The sequence below is a fragment of the Phacochoerus africanus genome, chromosome 3 (assembly GCF_016906955.1).
Source record: "Phacochoerus africanus isolate WHEZ1 chromosome 3, ROS_Pafr_v1, whole genome shotgun sequence".
Taxonomy (NCBI): Eukaryota; Metazoa; Chordata; class Mammalia; order Artiodactyla; family Suidae; genus Phacochoerus; species Phacochoerus africanus.
This window is the reverse complement of record NC_062546.1, coordinates 186697218-186715107: the sequence shown is the minus strand read 5'-3', so window position 1 is coordinate 186715107 and position 17890 is coordinate 186697218. Positions and strand designations below refer to the sequence as shown.

Genomic DNA, 17890 nt, shown 5'->3' with positions numbered 1-17890 from the left:
CAGTACTTCCTGGAGTTTAAGTTTATCCTAAGGACTGAGTTGGGAGACAGTCCTAGGGTGGGATGTGCCATGGGACAGAAAGAAGTGACAGGTCTGTGTAGCTGTCTTGATTGCTGGCCTCCCACTCTGCACCATTCCCCTGCGTTTACTTGGGTCCTGGTGCTGGTATAAAAACGCTGCCACTGAACCCTAACTTCCCCCCCACCCCAGCACCCTCCCTGTGTCTTCTCTTCTAATCTGTCCTAAGGGAAAAAAAAATCTTTTCCTCTGAGTTTGAGCCACCTTATACTTGAAGTCTTTAGTAATACATTTTACTAGAAAATGAATGGAAATGAGAACATAAAAGCTGAAGAGTCCAAATTTCTGATCCCGATCCAGATGCATCTGGCTTGCACACCTTGTGGGGCACTTCAGTACCTTTTCTTCACGGCAAGCCTCCGTAGGCTGTCTTGTCCAAAAGTTCTCCTTTGAGATCTAGGGCAGGGGGTGGCGTACTATGGCCAGCAGGCCAAATCTGGCTCGCTGCCTGTTTTTGTTAAGTTATATTGGAACCCAGCCATCCTCATTTATTACATGTTGTCTGTGGCTGCTTTCCTACTTCAACAGTAGAGGCAAAGATTGTGACAGGGACTGTATGGGCCACAGAACCAAAAATATTGGCTATCCGGCCCTTACAGAAAAGCTTGCTGACCTCTGATCTAGAGCAGTTCTCCTCAGCGCCTCCTTTAGTTCATCTCCTTGGGGAAAGGGAAGGGAACTCATAAATTATCTATTTTAGCTGGTTGATTTTAGCTGTGTTTTTTTTTTTTTTTTTCAACAGGCTAATGGACACCTCACATAAGTGAATAGATTGGTTACTATACAGCTCTGCATTATCATATGAGAGCATCTCCCTAGCTGCACTGCTGTGTGGCCAAGTTTGCATCCTGCTTACCTACATGGGAGGGGCAGGGTCTGTTCCCTCCTAGGCTGTCTCTTGGTGACTGGCTTGCTTTTATTACAACAATGACCTTAGACTTTGCTGCATTTGTGGGAACAGATCGAAACTCTGGCTTCATTCTGAGCTATCATCAGCTCTGAAATGGTTTATAATTAGTGTCTGGGTCTGATTTGACTTTCGAAACTCTCTACTTCCGGTTGATATTTGTCTTCTATTACACTCTAGTTAGCATACTCTGTTGTAGCCATATCTACTTTTTTTTTTCTTTTTTCAACCATATCCATGGCATATGAAAGTCCCAGAACCATGGATCGACTCTGAGCCCTATCTGTGATTGCAGCACAGCGGTGGCAATGCGGGATCCTTAATCCACTGCACCACAGTGGAAACTCCCACATCTCCTTTCTTGGATCTTCTGCTTTTGTCTCTCAGTTTTTGCTGAATGTTGAGTCCACATTTATCTGTTATCAACTGTATCATATCCTTCTCTTTAAATCACAACTCTGGGTTAACTATTCATAAGTGTTCTCCTTTATTCTTTTCATCCTTTTATCTGTGCCACAAAGAAAATCTTTGAACCTCTTTCATATACTTATTTAATTATTATTATTTTTTCTTTTTAGGGCTGCACCTGCAGCATATGGAAGTTCTCAAGCCAGGGGTTGAATCAGAGCTGCAGCTGCCGGCCTACACCACAGCCACAGCAATGCCAGATCAGAGCTGCGTCTGTGACCTATGCCACAGCTTGCAGCAGTGCCAGATCCTTAACCCACTGAGAGAGACCAGGGATTGAACCTGCATCCTCATGGATGCTAGTCAGTTTCTTAACCTGCGGAGCCACAACGGGAACTCCTTTATTTAATTATTGTATTTGCTTATTTTCATATAAATGTGTTGCTTCCCTATGAAACTACAAGCTTCTGTGAAAACATTTTTTTGTTGTTGTTTTTTTTTAGCTATTTCTTGGGCCGCTCCCGCGGCATATGGAGGTTCCCAGGCTAGGGGTCCAATCGGAGCTGTAGCCACCGGCCTACGCCAGAGCCACAGCAACGAGGGATCTGAGCCGCGTCTGCAACCTACACCGCAGCTCACAGCAACGCCGGATCGTTAACCCACTGAGCAAGGGCAGGGACCGAAACCCGCAACCTCATGGTTCCTAGTCGGATTCGTCAACCACTGCGCCACGACGGGAACTCTCAACATTTGTTTTTCAGTATTTTTTCTTTTTTCTTTTTTTTTTAGGGCCACAACCGCAGCATATGGAAGTTCCCAGGCTAGGGGTTGAATCGGAGCTGCAGCTGCCGGCCTACACCACAGCCACAGCAGTGCAGGATCAGAGCTGTGTTTTTGACCTGCACCACAGCCCACGGCAACGTTGGATCCCTAACCCACTGAGCAAGGCCAGGGATTGAGCCTGCATCCTTATGGATACTAGTCAGGTTGGTTTCCACTGTGCCCCAATGGGAACTCTAGTGTTTTTTTTCTTATACAGTGTTAGGGAGTACTTTGTGTGTATCTGTTGGCTAATTGCTGTCTCTTCCTTGGAAGGTCACCCAGCATTTGATTCGTCCTCTGATGGGCATGAGTCTGGCATTGCAGTGCCAAGTGAGGGAGCTAGCAACATTGCTTCGTATGAAAGACCTAGAGATCCAGGACTACCAGGAGAGTGGGGCCCTGCTGAGCCGAGGTGAGAGGTTGTTTTTGAGGAGTTGGGTGTTGGGGGGGGGGCGGTAGTCAAAGGGCCTTAGAAAAGGGGGAGACTCATTTGCAGTAGGAGGTGCTTCCCCGAGGGTGAGTGTTGGGTACTGACCAGGAATGAGACTGGATGACACTTCTTTTGCCTCAAGTACCTGGCTGGGGCCCAAGTGTCTGACTGAAGCTGTAGTTGAGTCCAGACATGCCCTAGGCTATAGCAGGGCCAGACTCTGGAAGGGGGCCAACAGGTGTACAAAATTGCATGAGGGCCACACAACGTAGGACTTTAGGAAGCTGCAGAGCCCCAGCTTCAGAATAAAAATTCACTTTGACCCATCTCTGTGGTGGGAAAACACCTGCCGCCACTGCATGTCATTTACTGCTAATCACCTTTCCTCCTCCCGTTTGTCCTGTTCTCCCACTGGGCCAGGTGTCCCCTGGGTGTTGCATCTTTATCCTCTTTCCCAAGTAGCCCTGGGCCCTGTTCCCTTTCCACCTCCCAGATAGGAAGCTCCTTCTAAGACTCATATTTCTTTTCTGTGTCCCTTCATGTTACAGACCGGTTGAAGACAGAGCCATTTGAAGAGAAGTCCTTCTTGGAACAGTTTATGGTAGAGGTAGAGTAGCTGTTCTTCCCTTTCTCCTCGTGCAGCTTTGCTTTACCTCCTCTTGCCAGGTACCTGAGTGGTGACTTGTGTGTGGGGTGTTAGACTGCTTGTTTGGTTAGAGAGCCCTTTTTCTGGAAAAGTCCACCTACATAGAAAGTCTGATAAAGCTGCCGATGTAGCCGGGGAAGATGGGGAAAAGTAGAAGAAAAAGATGTAAAAAAGCAAAAATGGGCTGATTAACATTTGTAAAACATCTGTGTTAAAGTGCCTGGGAATTTGGCTTGGCATTCTCTAACCTTGGAAAGCTTGGTTGACCTGTTGCTAAGTTTTTGCTTGTGGAGATCTGATCCCAGGTCTGGATGGTGGAGTGGGGCGGGGGGGGGCTAGTCATTATTACTTGTCCAGACCCTTCGACATCCCGCAGCAGAGGAAGGTGAAAAGCACAGGGCTACCATCTGGGGACTGTCTTGTGGGCACAGTAGGCTGTGGAAAATCACAGTGTTTATACAAGGGGACTGGCAAAGGAATGAATGGGGAGTAGATAATTGTGGCCTGTCAGAAGCTCCTGCCTAGGTTTCCCTTCTAAGGACTGAGCCCGGCCAAAAGAAACATCCATTAAATGCCAAGCAGGGGGAATATTAATAATAGTGACCTTTGATAATACCAGTCAATATTGATCTTTTTTTTCCTAACTCTTTTGGAACCCGTTGGTTGTACACTTAGTACCCTAGTATTATTTCACTCTTTTCTAATTATACCTGTTACCCAAGGTGGTACTTTATTGTGTAAGTAAATAATGCTGTTGTAATATTGTGTTATGTATAGATTGTTCATATTTCTGTCTTGTCTTCTAGGCTAATTTGTCAGCTCTTTGTGGACAGGGACTATGACTCATACTTCTTTTGAACCTGAAATTAGTGCTTTTCACAGGGCTGGGCAAAAAGCAGGTATTCTTGATTTGGAACCTTCTGTTCTGCCTCTGTCCATTGACTGAGCAATAGCCCCATGATGCTCGAGGTCTTCTTTTTTTTTTTTTTTTAAGGCTGCACTCGTGGCATATGGAGGTTCCCAGGCTAGGGGTTGAATCGGAGCTACAGCTGCCGGCCTACGCCACAGCTCATGGCAATGCTGGATCCTTAACCCACTGAGCAAGGCCAGGGATCGAACCCGCAACCTCATGGTTCCTAGTCGGATTCATTTCTGCTGCGCCACAGCGGGAACTCCTGCTTGAGGTCTTAACAGTGAGAATAAAGCGTGTGAGTTGAGCGCTCAGTCCCTCTCCTGAAGCAGTTGCAATTCTGGACGAGAAGGAAAGCATGTATTGCTAAGTCCTGAAGCAGAAGAGGTTTCAGGTCTTCATGGGGAAAGAGAGAGCATTAAGTCTAAACTTGTGACAGAGATTTCCCAGGCTGTTTTTCTCTGAGGTAGCTTCCCCTGTCTATAGGTTTGGGTATTAAGGAGGTGATCATAGGCTGGGGTGATATATTTCCCTGCCTCAGTCCCTTAGCCAAACCGTGTGAGTCTTATTCTTAGCTCAGCAGGGAGGTTCCTTCCTGATCTGGGGCCTGCATACCTATCCAGTTTGCTTTCTCCACACTCTTCTCTGCGTATTTTATGCTTCAGCCATATAGAATGTCTTTGAAATGCAAAAATGCAGTTTTCTCTAGCCTCTGTGCCTTTGCACACACTGTCCCTTTATCTAGAATGCCCAATGCCCTGGTCTTATCTACCTGGTAAACTTCTATTAATCTTTCAAGTGTCAGCTTCAGCTTCTTTGGGAGACCTCTCCAGACTGTCCCTGTAAAGATAATCCTTCTTTCCTGCTACTATAGTGCCTTGGTTCATGCCTCTGTTTCACTAGTTATAACTTTGAAATGATGCTCTTTGTATGTCTGTGAGACTGTGTCTTTTTCCATTGAGCTGTGGACTCCGAGAGCAAGGACCATATTGAATGCATTCCTTTATCCCCGGCACTAAGCAGAGTGCCTAGAAGTAGGTTCTCAATAAGTTTGTGGGCGAATATGTTGATAAATCGATGCTAGTGGGATTTTATGAAAATTGTGGCCGAGTGGCCTTGGATACAATGTTGCTTGTTAGACCATATTTGGGATCTTCAGTTATTCTCCTGATTTATTTTGCGGCTTTGGATAAATCACTTCTCTCAGAGCCTCTATTTTCTCATTTGTAAAATTGGAGGCTCATTTCTTTCATGCTGTCGGGGTGGGGGGGAACACTGCAGAACTGAATGAGAAAGCATATAGAATCCAGGTGCTGGCCCAGGAAGGGGACTGGTGTTTTGGAACTGACTACTTCAAGAACACTGGTCCTCCAGGTTCTGGGTGGATCACATCCAAACCACATCGGCTTGCAGAATTTTACTGTATCTGGAAAGGATCTGAGTGATAGATAGGTGTCGCTTTCCATCTTACAGATGAAGAAATTGGGCCTTGGAGAGGTTAAAGGACCTGCCTAAGGTCGTGTGGCGGTAGCCGTATGTTTAGAACATCTCGCACTTCTTGCCTCATGATCTAGGGTTATCCCTACTTTGTTTTGCTTCTTTTTACTGGTCGTACACACGAATTAGAGGAGAGTCAAGGCCCAGGATGATGGAGAATTCTTATGACCTCTGGGATCACTGCGCTGTCCTCCAACTGTCCTGCAGAGCTGCTAGACCTGAAAGGTTTCCTACCAGACTGCAGAGTTTCTTACGGCCACTGCATCTTTTCAGTTCCCCTGCTTGCCTGGGGTCCTACAAACAGGACACAGAAGGGTCACAGGGTCACCCGAGACGGAGCTGAAAGGAAGTGCCATCAAAATAAGCAACATAGGAAGATAAACAAACCAGGGACAGAGAGCTGGGATGAAGGTGCCTGGGGGCCAGGGCTGATGTCAGAGGGCCATGCGGTCAGTGCATGGGGTCTGTTTTTCCTAGTCCTCGCTGGGACTCTTGGTAGGCAAGAGGCCATCAAGATAGGGCACAGGAGGTGGTAGGATGGGAGGTTTCTAGGATACGAAGGCCAGGAAAAATATTTAAAGATTGAACAGAGGTTCCTTCTCCATATTTAGTCCTTTTGTTTTTCCTCTTCCCTAAGAGCCTAATTTCTCATTTCCAGGGAGCCCACGGGGGCCAACTGATGGTGGCAGTGCCAGTTCAAGTCAGGGCTGGCTCTGTTCTCGCAGAGGACAACATCCCCGCAGAGAGTACTGCCTGGGACTGGGGGCTGAGAGGCACCTTTAGGGATGAAGACCAGTCGAGGCACTGGGGGCTGTCGCTACGTGCCAGTAGGAACTGTGTTCAAGAGGAAGTTTAGGATGAGTCGCTGGCGCAGCCCATGCTCAGCAGGGTCCGCTGGAGGGAGTTCCTTCCCCTGGCCCTGTCCATGCCTCCCTCTCTTCATCTGGTTGCCATCAGGCCGTGCGGCTGCTGGCGTGCTCTTTATTTATTTATCCCAGTGTAATGGGGTGAGGAGGGAGCTGGCCTAAGGCTGGCATTCCGAGGCCATGCCACGAGCCACAGGCGGTTTGCATGGGTGTGTGAGTCACTGGGGCTGCATGCTCCTCAAACCAGACGCGGCCAGGCTCAGGGACGGCAGGCAGCCCAAAATAGAGCCCCGCCCTCTGCAGCTGGCAACCCCTGGCTGGGAATCAGCCCTTGACACCAAAGCCTGGGCAGTTGCGTGAAGCTGGCTTTCTCGGGGAGGGAGGCCTTAACAGAGATAGAGACATTGCAGTTCTCTCCTTCTCTGTCTTCAGAGGAGAGTGTTCATCATAGCCTTGTCCCCCGTTACTGCGTTCTAAATGCCTCATAAGGCTTAAATCATCTGTTCCATGTAACACCTTAACCAATTTCTGTTATATAGTTCTAATTCTATGACTCTAGTTAACATTGATATGACTCAGCATTGTAAATGGAGCTGTGGCCTTTGTGTCCTGTCTCGTTGTAGTTAGTCTGTCCTTCCTCCCCTGTCTGGTTGCAGCCCAATTCTAGAACAGAGTGAAGATATTCACTGCAGCTCTCATGAATCTAGAGAGTATACCAAAGACACCTGGGGCAGAAGAGGAGTCCTTTTAAAGTCCTCAAAACTGCTGTCCTGTTAAGTTCACAGACCGCTTCTTGCTGGTTTCCTTGGCTGACTCTCCATCCTTTACCTGCCCCTCCAATGTTCGTGTCACCCAGGACTGGGTCCTTTGCTCTCCCTGGGCGATCTCATCCAGACCCCAGTTCTAGCCATTACTAGCACCCCCCCTGAGTACCAGTTTTAGAGCTCCGCTACATTTCAGGCCCATATTTCTTTCTGCATATTTGACATTTCCACCTGGATGTCCCCCATGAAATATCCTAAACATGTCCAAATGAATCATCTACTCCCACAAAGCCCTTTCTCTTCGTATATTCCTTATCTTGGGGAATCGTACCACTATCCATTCAGTTTTCTAAGCTAGAAACTTGGGAGTTACCCCCTTTTCTCTTTGTCCTGACTTCAAGGGCCTCACTTGTTAACCCTTCTGTGAATCTGCTCTTCTTCTGGATTCCAGCTTCCGTTGCCTTAGATTATCAGCCATCCTTGGCCCCGTTTTTGGTTTCACCATGTCACAGCCTCCAAACTTGTCTCCCAGTCAATACTTATTTCCCTCCAACTGAACTTGCAGTTATGTCAGAGTGATCTCTTTGAAACCGAAGCCTATGATGTCACCCTCTTGCTTCAAGTCCTTAAATGGTTCCCAGCTGCCTACAGCATAAAGTGCAGACTCCTCGCATGCCATCCAAGGTGGTTCATGATTTGGTTCTGCCCACCTCTTCAGCCTGATCCTCTGTCTCTCCTCCAAGCACCACCCCCTCCCCACTTTCGTCATGTTCACGTATTGACAGCTTCCTGCCCACATGTCTCTTGACCTGTTTGACTGGTAGTCTCCTCTCTCTTGCCCTCATGGCAAACTCCTGTTCAACTTTCCCATGTCTGCACTGATATCAGCCCTTTTGTGAATCTTTCATGACAGTGCTTCTCTTCCTCAGTCTCTCCCTTCTTCTGGGCATGGCACTCTATTCTGCTGTCTCCACAGCCCCCTGTACATATCTCTGCCATAGCATTTATCATCAGGGAGGATGTGGAAATGAGAAGAAAGGCTAGGGAGGCAAAGAACAATTGTGTTGGCTCATCCTTTCCCATTTAGGTTTTTCCTTTATGATGCTTGTCCATCCCTTCTCCTCAATATACTTTCTTAACATGGCTTCCGCAGCACAAGACTCTCCTGTTTCTCTCTATCTCATAGGTCATTCCTTCTCGGAATCTTTTGCTGGTTCTTCTCCCTTACTGGTTAATGGTGGGGTGCCCTAGGACTCAGTTGTGCTCCGATCTTTCTTCCTTTAGTGATCTCATTTAGTCCAGTGGCTTTAAAATATCACCTTATTGAGGAATCCCAAATTTAATTTTCATTCTAGACCTTGCCCTCCATGCCCGACTGCCTGCTCAGCATTTTTACATGGGAGTCTAATAGAATCTCAAATTGAACATGTCCAAAACTGAACTCCCAATCCTACCCCCAAATTTGCTCTTCTAAGACCCTGCCTCCCAGGTTGCTAGAAACTCCATCCCCTTGCTTGCTAGGGCCAAAAACCTTGGAGTCATCCTTGACCTTTCTCTTTTCACATCCCATGTTCATCAGCCTCTGGGCTCTACCTTCAGAGTGTACCTGCCATTTCACCTCTGCTCCTGCTACTCTTGTCTGAGCCACCATTGTCCCTTTTCCACATTTTTGCAATAGCCTCTGTATTAATATTCCTTCTGCTCCCTTCTGGGCCCGTTATCAACAAAGTGATCTTATTAAAACACAAATCGCATCATGATACTCTCCTGCCCAATGCTGCCTTCATATTTTATTTACAGAGTGAAATGCAAAGACCTTATGATGGCCTATAAAACCTTAGGTGACCTGGAGCTCACTCCCTTTCTGATTTCATCTCCCCGCCTCTGCCACTCCACAGCGGCCACACTGACCTTTTTTTTCTAACACTTTAAACATCACCACCTTTAGGGCTTCATGCTGCCTCTTCCCTCCGCCTGGAGTGCTCTTTCTTCAGATATTTGTAAGGCCAATTCCCTCACTTCCTTTCTGTCTATATTAGTTATCTGTTGCTGTATAACAGATTGTTCCCAAATTTAGTGGCTTAAAACAGCAAACATTTATTATCTCGCATGGTTTTTGTGGCTTGGGAGAAGGTTCCACTTCATTGCCACATGGCCTCTCCATAGGGCCACTCACATGACATGGCCCTGGCTTCCACCAGAGCCAGTAATCCAAGAGGCAGACTGCGAGACCAAGACCAAGACCAAGGTGGAAGCTGCAGTCTTTTTATAACTTGATCTCAGAAGTGACATCTCATCATCCTCTTCCTGTATTCTCTTCATTAGAATACAGGCCATAATCCGGGGGAGGGTCCACAGCTCCGCCTCCTAAGGGGAGGTGTGTCAGAAAGTGTGTGGGCATATCTACATGGACCACAATCACATCTTTGTTCAAATGTCACCTCAGTGGGTTTACATTGACAATGCTGTCATGTGTCACTGTAAGCTGTATCACCACCCCTCTCCATCTGGAACTCCCATTTCACTTTAACACGATGTCCTTTTAATTTTTTGCCATAGCACTTATTTTCCATATTACCGTCAAATTTAACTTCTCTTATTATGCTTATTGTTTTTTGTTTGTTTTTGTCTTTTTATGGCCATAGATGTAGTATATGGAGGTTCCCAGGGTAAGGGTCGAATCAGAGCTACAGCTGCTGACCTACACCACAGCCACAGCAACGCAGGATCTGAGCCATGTCTGCGACCTACATCACAGCTCACGGCAAGGCCGGATCCTTGACCCACTGAGTGAGGCCAGGGATCAAACCCGCATCCTCATGGATGCTAGTCGGTTTGTTACCACTGAGCCACGACAGGAACTCCTTATGCTTATTTATGGTCTGTCTTCCCCCTGCTACAATGTGTAAATTCACTGAGGGACAAGGATATGTGTTTTGTGTGCTAGTTTATCCAAAGTGCCTAGAGCAGTACCTCTACACGTAGTAGGCACCTCTGTAAGTATTTGTTGATGGATGAAGGAATCATATCTGCCTACTCTTCCTTATTTTTACTATTTTATGAGACCAACACCTGTCGGTAGCCTGAGACAGCCCTACTGTAAGCAGATGAGCAGCCTAAGGAGAGGACCACTGTCAGATGGCCTTGTTTCTTTGACACTTAGTTTTCTGGGAGGTAGTCCCAATTTGGGGATGAAGTATAAACCTTGACTCTTTTATTAGTGAGAGATCCTGGAACCTCTTTTTTAAGAGCTGGTTAAGAAATTAAATATCTCTAACTCTACAGGAATAAGAACCTGAAAAAAAATCCTGGAAAGAACATTAGTCATAGAGCCCAAAGCAAGTTATTAAGTTTCCTCCTTCCTCAGTCTTTCCTCTCTCTGGGCTCCACCTCCAAGGTTAGAAGGGCTGCCTCTCTGCCATGTATCTGCTGCTCAATATGTAGCTTTCCGAGGATGTTTTCTCAGTCTCCTTCCTGGGCATCGTAAAGAAGGATACATCGAGATGCATGAGAACATCCTCCCTACCATTGTGTGTGCAGGTCTCTGAACTATAGAAGCTTGCAGCTGGTTCATCCTTCCCGTGTGCAGTACTGTGCCTGTGCACATGCCAGGTTCTCCAAGCATCAGTGGTCATGTTGCCATCAAAGAGCTCACTGTGCTTAATGCCTGGTATTAGGGGCCACAGTAGTGGAGTGATTGGAAAGAGCTTCCTGTAAAAGGCAGGACGTGAGCTGGACTTTAATTTTTTTTTTCAGATATGGCTAGGGAACTCTGTGGAAGGCACTTTAGATGGGAAGCACATGGGCAAAGGATACAAAATAAGAGTAAGAGTGAGTGGGGATTAGTAGAAAATAAAGTTAGCAAGATAATAACTTGAGGCGAGGTTGGTTGGGGGTGTGGAGCTTAAATGCCGGCTGGGAAGATTGGTGCTTTGTTCTGAAGGTCAGTGTTTTTTAGCGTACTTCTGCCTGTAATTCATTTATTTGCCCGTTTCAGTCTCGTTATTAACATCTATCATGACATGCAGTGATTTTCAAACAGGGGCACGTGTCCTAGGAAGGAGATGGGGCACTTCCTTCTGGCAGTTAATTACTCTTAGAGATAGTGGGAAACCGTTGGAAGTTTTGACTGGAGAAGTGACATATGAAAGTGATCTTTTAGGAAGATTAGGCTGTCAGTGCTGTGCCTATGTGATCTGAAGAATAGTGGTGCCATTGACAGACTGGAAAAATCATGGGTGGGGCTCAATTAAATCTAATCTTGGGCATATAAAGGAATGGTTTTCCTTATTTAAAACACAAGTCCACCAGTATTTGAGGTCTGGCGTGAAAACCTCTAGGGAGGAAGGGATGGCTGCACATGTTTCTCAACCATATTTCTTCTGCATTTTGCCTTCTCTTTGGGGTTTTCTCCCTGGGATTCTTGTAGTCACCATCGAGCCCTGCTACCAGGGGTCATGACCACTTCTTTTCTTTTTGGCCCAAGAATGTATAAAAATGCCTCTTTCTTTATTTTCCTTTTACAAAGTTTTGTAAGAGCTTATGCTTTCAAAAGACAAGTTATTAAAAATCTGAGGGAGCAAGAAAACAAAAATCTGGGGGAAAACTAAAAGGCAACCAATACAGAAAATACAAATGAGTGAAAATTAAATTCTTTTCCAAAAGGTAGGCTTTCTGGGAATCCCTGTAGTAAAGGACTTTACCACGTTGTAAATTCTCCTATCCTAAAACACTCAAAAATCAGGTGTTACAAACTCAGATGACTCCAGGAGATGGGTAGATAACATAAAACAGCGTAGCAGGCTGGATGAAAGACAACAGAGATTTGGAGGGGCCTGTAGAAAACTAAATCATGCATGTCTAGATACATCTAGACCCAGATCAGCCAGCACAGTCTAACAGACACTGCTCCTGGGGCTCTGCATCTGACTTCATTCAAAGGAAGTTACCAACTCTTCTAAAATGAAAACTATTTTTTTTTTCTGTTTCGCCTCACCAAATCCATTGTTAGTCTCTTATTTATTTATTTATTTATTTAATTTTTTTTTTTTTGTCTTTTTAGGGCTGCACCCTTAGCACATGGAGGTTCCCAGGCTACGGGTCGAGTCAGAGCTACAGCTGCCAGCCACAGCCACACCAGCTCATAGCAAGGCAGGATCCTTAACCCACTGAGCGAGGCCAGGGATCAAACCCACAACCTCATGGTTCCTAGTCGGATTTGTTTCTGCTGTGTCACGATGGGAACTCCTCATTTATTTTTTATTTTCATTTTCATTTTATTTTATTGGGGTATAGTTGATTTACACTGTTGTCCATTTCTGCTGTCCTCATTTGGTTTTTAATCTCTGGTCTGAGAAATCCACTTAGCTCAGAATTCAGTGTGAGGCAGTGATAATTGATGCTTTATTTCTGGCACATATCTAGTCCTTTGAGGCCCAACCTATATGCCTTACATGCCTCTGCAACAGTTTGCCTTGATTCACACAGTCGTCTCCCTCCTCTTTCCCTAGTAGAGGAAGGGTTTCATTAAAGTCCATTCATTGCAGCATGACCGCTTAATGATGCCTTAGCTTATTTTTATTACAAAAAAAAAAGATGCCTTATATGTATTAGAGGTAATTTAAAAACATGAGATGAAGATCTTTTTTAATATGTGTTGGATTTAAATTGATTACAGGACGTACACATCGTGGAGATGTTCAGGAAAGAGTTTAAAAAATAATGTTGAAGCTGAGGTGGAAAAAGGACCTATAGAAATAGATTTGGGAATATTCTGCAAAGGAGCCACATTTGAAGGCATGTGAAAGGATGCCTCTTTTGCTGGAAACAGCATAGAGAAAAGCACCAAACGTTCAATGGTTGAGATTTGGGCAACAGTCATAATTGGAAGGTAGTAGGAGCCAGTGAAAGAAATGTGAGTGAGATAAGAGAGGAGTAAATTAGCTAAGCAAGGGGAACTAATGATCCTTAAGTAAAATGTGTGTGTGCTAGACATAGCAGTAGGTGCTTTAGCTAAGTTGTAACTTTTAATCCTTACAACAAACCTATGAGGTTGGCAGCAGGGGGGTTGTTTTTTGGTTTTTGCTTTTGGGTTTTTTTTGTTTTTGTTTTTTTTTTTTTTTGCTTTTTAGGGCCACACCTATGGCATATGGAAGTTCCCAGTCCAGGGATTGAATCAGAGCTGCAGCAGCTGGTCTGCGCCACAGCCACGGCAATGCCAGATCCTTAACTCACTGAACAGGGCCAGGGATCAAACCTGCAACCTCATGGATACTAGTCAGGTTCATTATTGCTGAGCCACAGTGGGAACTCCAAAGTTGGCATATCATCCTCATTTTTTTTTTTCTTCTGCTTTTTAGGGCTGCACCCACAGCATATGGAGGTTCCCAGGCTAGGGGTCTAATTGGAGCTACATCTGCCAACCTGCACCACAGCCACAGCAACTCGGGATCCAAGCCACATCTGCAAACTACACCACTTTCACAGCAAGGCCAGATCCATAACCTGCTGAGTGAGGCCAGGGATCAAACCTGCAACCTCATGGTTCCTAGTTGGATTTGTTTCTGATGCACCATGACAGGAACTCCATATTATCCTCATTTTAAAGATAAAGAATCAGGGGCTTAAGGGCTGAGTAATTTGCTTCAGGTCACTGAATTCATCTTTATTCAAGTCCCATGCTTTTCCCGTCACCAAGGAGGGTGATCTACCTCTCCATGTGCTGGAGAGAGACCAGACTGACTGATTGCCAGAAAGATCTTCAGGGAATTCAGGATCTCGGGCAATATCAGCAGATTGTAGGTGGCTAAAGAAGGGTCCCTTGATAAAGCAATGGAGACAATAAGTGCAGAACTCTCATGGGGAAGTTTCACAATGAAAAGGAAATGAGAACTAGCTGGAGAGCTAGAAGTGGCTTAAGCAACCAGCAACCCCCTCCCCCCCCCTTTTCTTTTCTTTTTTGTCACACCTGTGGCATATGGAAGTTCCTGGGCCAGGGATTGAATCTGAGCCACAGCTGCAAACCTATAGCCCCAGCTGCAGCAATGCTGGGTCCTTAACCCACTGCACCACAGCGGGAGCTCCAAACCCCCCTTTTAAAGATGAGAAGACACATATATGTTTGAAAACAAAGAAGGCACTAGAGAAGGAGAAACTTATCCTGGTGAAGGGCAAATGATAGTGGGAAAGCAGGGACCTATGGAGTGGAGCGAAGTGAGGGGATAGGCCTTCCTCTGGGATTTACAGGTGGCATGAAGACACAGGCCATATTTTGGAGATAGATGACTTGATTTCTGCCTGTTTCCATCTTTTTTTTTTTCTTTTCTTTTCTTTTTTTTTGTTTTTTTTTTTTTGTTTTCGGGCCGCACCCGAAACATATGGAGGTTCCCAGGCTAGGGGTCAAATCGGGACTGTAGCCACTGCCACAGCATCGCAGGATCCGAGCCACATCTGCAACCTACACCACTGCAGATCCTTAACCCACTGAGCAAGGCTAGGGATCAAACCTGTGTCCTTGTGGATACTAGTCATTTCTTTAACTGCTGAGCCACAGTGGGAACTCCTCCATCTTCTTTTCCCAATGGCACTTAATTCTCATTACTTAAAAAGGGAATCAGATGGTTCCATGACATTTCTGTTATTCCAGAAATAGTGAAAGAGACAGAAGTCAAAGTGTAAGCTCTATTCCTTCCCCCTTCTGAACTCCCACAACACTTTGTATCTTCCAGTGTCACTTATCACCTTGGCCTTGGGTAGAAGAATGTCTATACTTATCGCCCCTGGTAGGTGATAAACTCCTACAGGGCAAAAGTGTCTTGCTCTTTTTGTTTTCTCTTCTGAACCTTCTGCAGTGTCCTGTAGTAGGAGGTACACAATCATGAGTGCTTATAGCTCAGAGGTCTTGGCATTTGAGAAGTTTCTCACATTGGTAAATGTTGTCTCTAGAAATGGAGAGAGAAGACAAGAGTATCAAACAACAAGCTTTGCCTGATCTACTGACTTTATAACTTTAGCCTTATATCTAAAATGTTCTCTTATTTCACCTGTGGGTGGAATCTCTTTTGGTTACTGAGCCACGTTGAGAAGTGAGAGTGAGACTGTAGGTTGGCAGCTTCGCTGTGCGATGTTTAGGGAACAAGACGGCAGGATTCGTGGGCGTCCTTATTATCTCCCATAAGGGGATTGTTCAGGGGGAAATTGCCCCAGAGTCTCAGGAAGCATTTTTTTCATTCTGTGTGGGAGATCTTTGGTCTATTTGGGTTTTGTTATTTGGAAATTTAAACTCTATGTGGACAGTACTTGTTAAGCACCAGCGAAAATATTAAACATCATGGAGTTATACTGAGATGTTAAAACATGGCTTATGCCCTTGAAAGATGGCCTTTTAGAGAGATTAGACCACTGGAATTTATACATATGCAAAGAATATTCTAAATACACAAAATATATGTAATCTGATAGGAGGAAGAAATAGCTTCGTTTGGATGGGATCTGGGGTTCAGACCAGGCTAGTTTGGGAAAGGTATTTCTGAAAGAGTTGAATCTAGAGCCAAGAGTCCAGAGGGGTTTTGTTTAGCTGCTGGAGGAAAGACATATCTAGGTGTTTTATTTAGTTACACAATCTGAGAGGCTCTCCCTAAGTGTGGTGGTTTGCGGGAATCCTTCAAAAGCTCTTTGGCATCTGTTCCTCTTTTTTTTTTTTTTTTTTTTTTGCCATTTCTAGGGCCATTCCCGCAGCATATGGAGGTTCCCAGGCTAGCTGCTGACCTACGCCAGAGCCGCAGCAACACGGGATCCAAGCCACGTCTGCTACCTACACCACAGCCCACGGCAACGCTGGATCCCTAACCCACTGAGCAAGGCCAGGGATCGAACCCGCAAGCTCATGGTTCCTGGTCGGATTCGTTAACCACTGAGCCACAATGGGAAACTCCGGCATCTGTTCCTCTTATGGTTGAAGTCTGAGCAGTTCTGATGCTGTACATTGTCTTCTTAGGCTCTTTTACTCCAGAGAACTCCTTCCACTTTGGTGTGAGTGAGGCTAGAAATAAGGAGGAACTTTGGGACAAGAGGATAAGACTGCTTGGTGTAAAGAAGGCAGAATTGATGATCATCTTAGCACTTAGTCTTCTGCAGCCCCCAGCAGCTGGGGGAGGAGCAGGGTGAAACTGCTGAATTTAGTGGGTACCTAAGGAGATGCAAGCCTCAAGTAGACTATTCCCCCTCACCCCCGCCCCCCGCCCCGCAATTTGAGGTCACTTCTGATACTGAGATAAGTAAGAATCACTATAAAGTGGATGAGACTGGCTATCTGTAGAAGTAACCCACCCAACTGTATGTAAACATATTGCTTATGAGAGGAAGTTAGAAATCTCATCAAGGGTCAGGAGTTCCTGTTGTGGCTCAGTGGGTTACGAACCCGACTAGTATCCACGAGGATGTGGGTTAGATCCCTGGCCTTGCTCAGTGGCTTAATGATCCGGCATTGTCATGAGCTATGGTGTAGGTCGTAGATGTGGCTCGGATCCCGTGTAGTTGTGGCTGTGGTGTAGGCTGCCAGCTGCAGCTCTGATTCGACCCCTAGCCTGGGAACTTCCATATGCTGTAGGTGCAGCCCTGAAAAGCAGAAATCCAAAAAAAAAAAAGGTCTCATCAAGGGCCTAGGTTAGTACCTTAAGAAGGAAATCATGGCATCTCAGACGTCTTGAACCAGATATCCAGATTAGAGCTATAGAATTTTATGAGCTGGAAGGGACTTTATCAACCTAGGGCTGTATCAATCCTCTCTGTTTTACTTATGAGGAAATTAGGGCCTACAAAGATAAAAGAACTTTTATGTAGAAAAACAGTGGTAGATTTTGGCACCAGGACCCAGAATTTGGCAACAGGACCCAGGGGTCTGAACGTCCAGCCCAGTATTCTTCCATCATATCCCATTGCCCTGCCGCATGTTACATAACTACACTTGGAAATTTCTGTGAGCAGTAGGCAGGGCTCAGACCCATTTCTGAGCAATATGGAGTCCCTCTTTAATTAAGAGATAAGGAAGTGGTCCGTGGCTGGAGAACTCTGCCCAAGTACTGCCTCAGTTCTTACTCCACATCCGTTTCTTCCAGCTCTTGGTCTTGCATACCTTTAGGTTCTTAGAAGCAATTTGAGGAAAACTGTTATATAGTTAACTTATGAGGTCTGAGGAGTGGACTAACAGATGAGCAGAGTTACATAGAATTCAGGAAAAGAAAAACCAAGGAGTAACAATTGATTAATTTATCTAGCACAGTGCCGAAACAATGCTATATATATATAGCATTCATATATATATATATATGAATGAGGATGAATGGCTAGCTTTTTCTCCAGTCTGCATGAACTATCCCCCAAAGCCATTTGCTGTTTTTGCCTTTTTTTCTGTGTTTAACAATAGTAGTCTTGGTGTTTATTTCAGCTTCTTAGGAAGAATCAGCAGAAGATATATCAGTCACTGGAATGGTGTAGCCCCCACCTTGTAAACGAATAAATTGGCACTTGAATTTCCAGATTGGTCCCTTATGGTTTTAGTTAGT

General features: G+C 45.5%; 1 protein-coding gene across 2 annotated transcripts in view; it reads left to right on the top strand.

Annotated features, from left to right (window-relative positions):
• Positions 1–17890, top strand: part of NHEJ1 (non-homologous end joining factor 1) — an 86552-nt gene that overhangs the window by 11562 nt on the left and 57100 nt on the right. For both annotated transcript variants that reach the window (XM_047773532.1, XM_047773533.1), the window contains exons 4-5: positions 2489–2627; positions 3194–3252. In XM_047773532.1, the coding sequence (XP_047629488.1) occupies positions 2489–2627; positions 3194–3252 (198 nt within the window). The remainder of the gene's footprint in view (positions 1–2488; positions 2628–3193; positions 3253–17890) is intronic.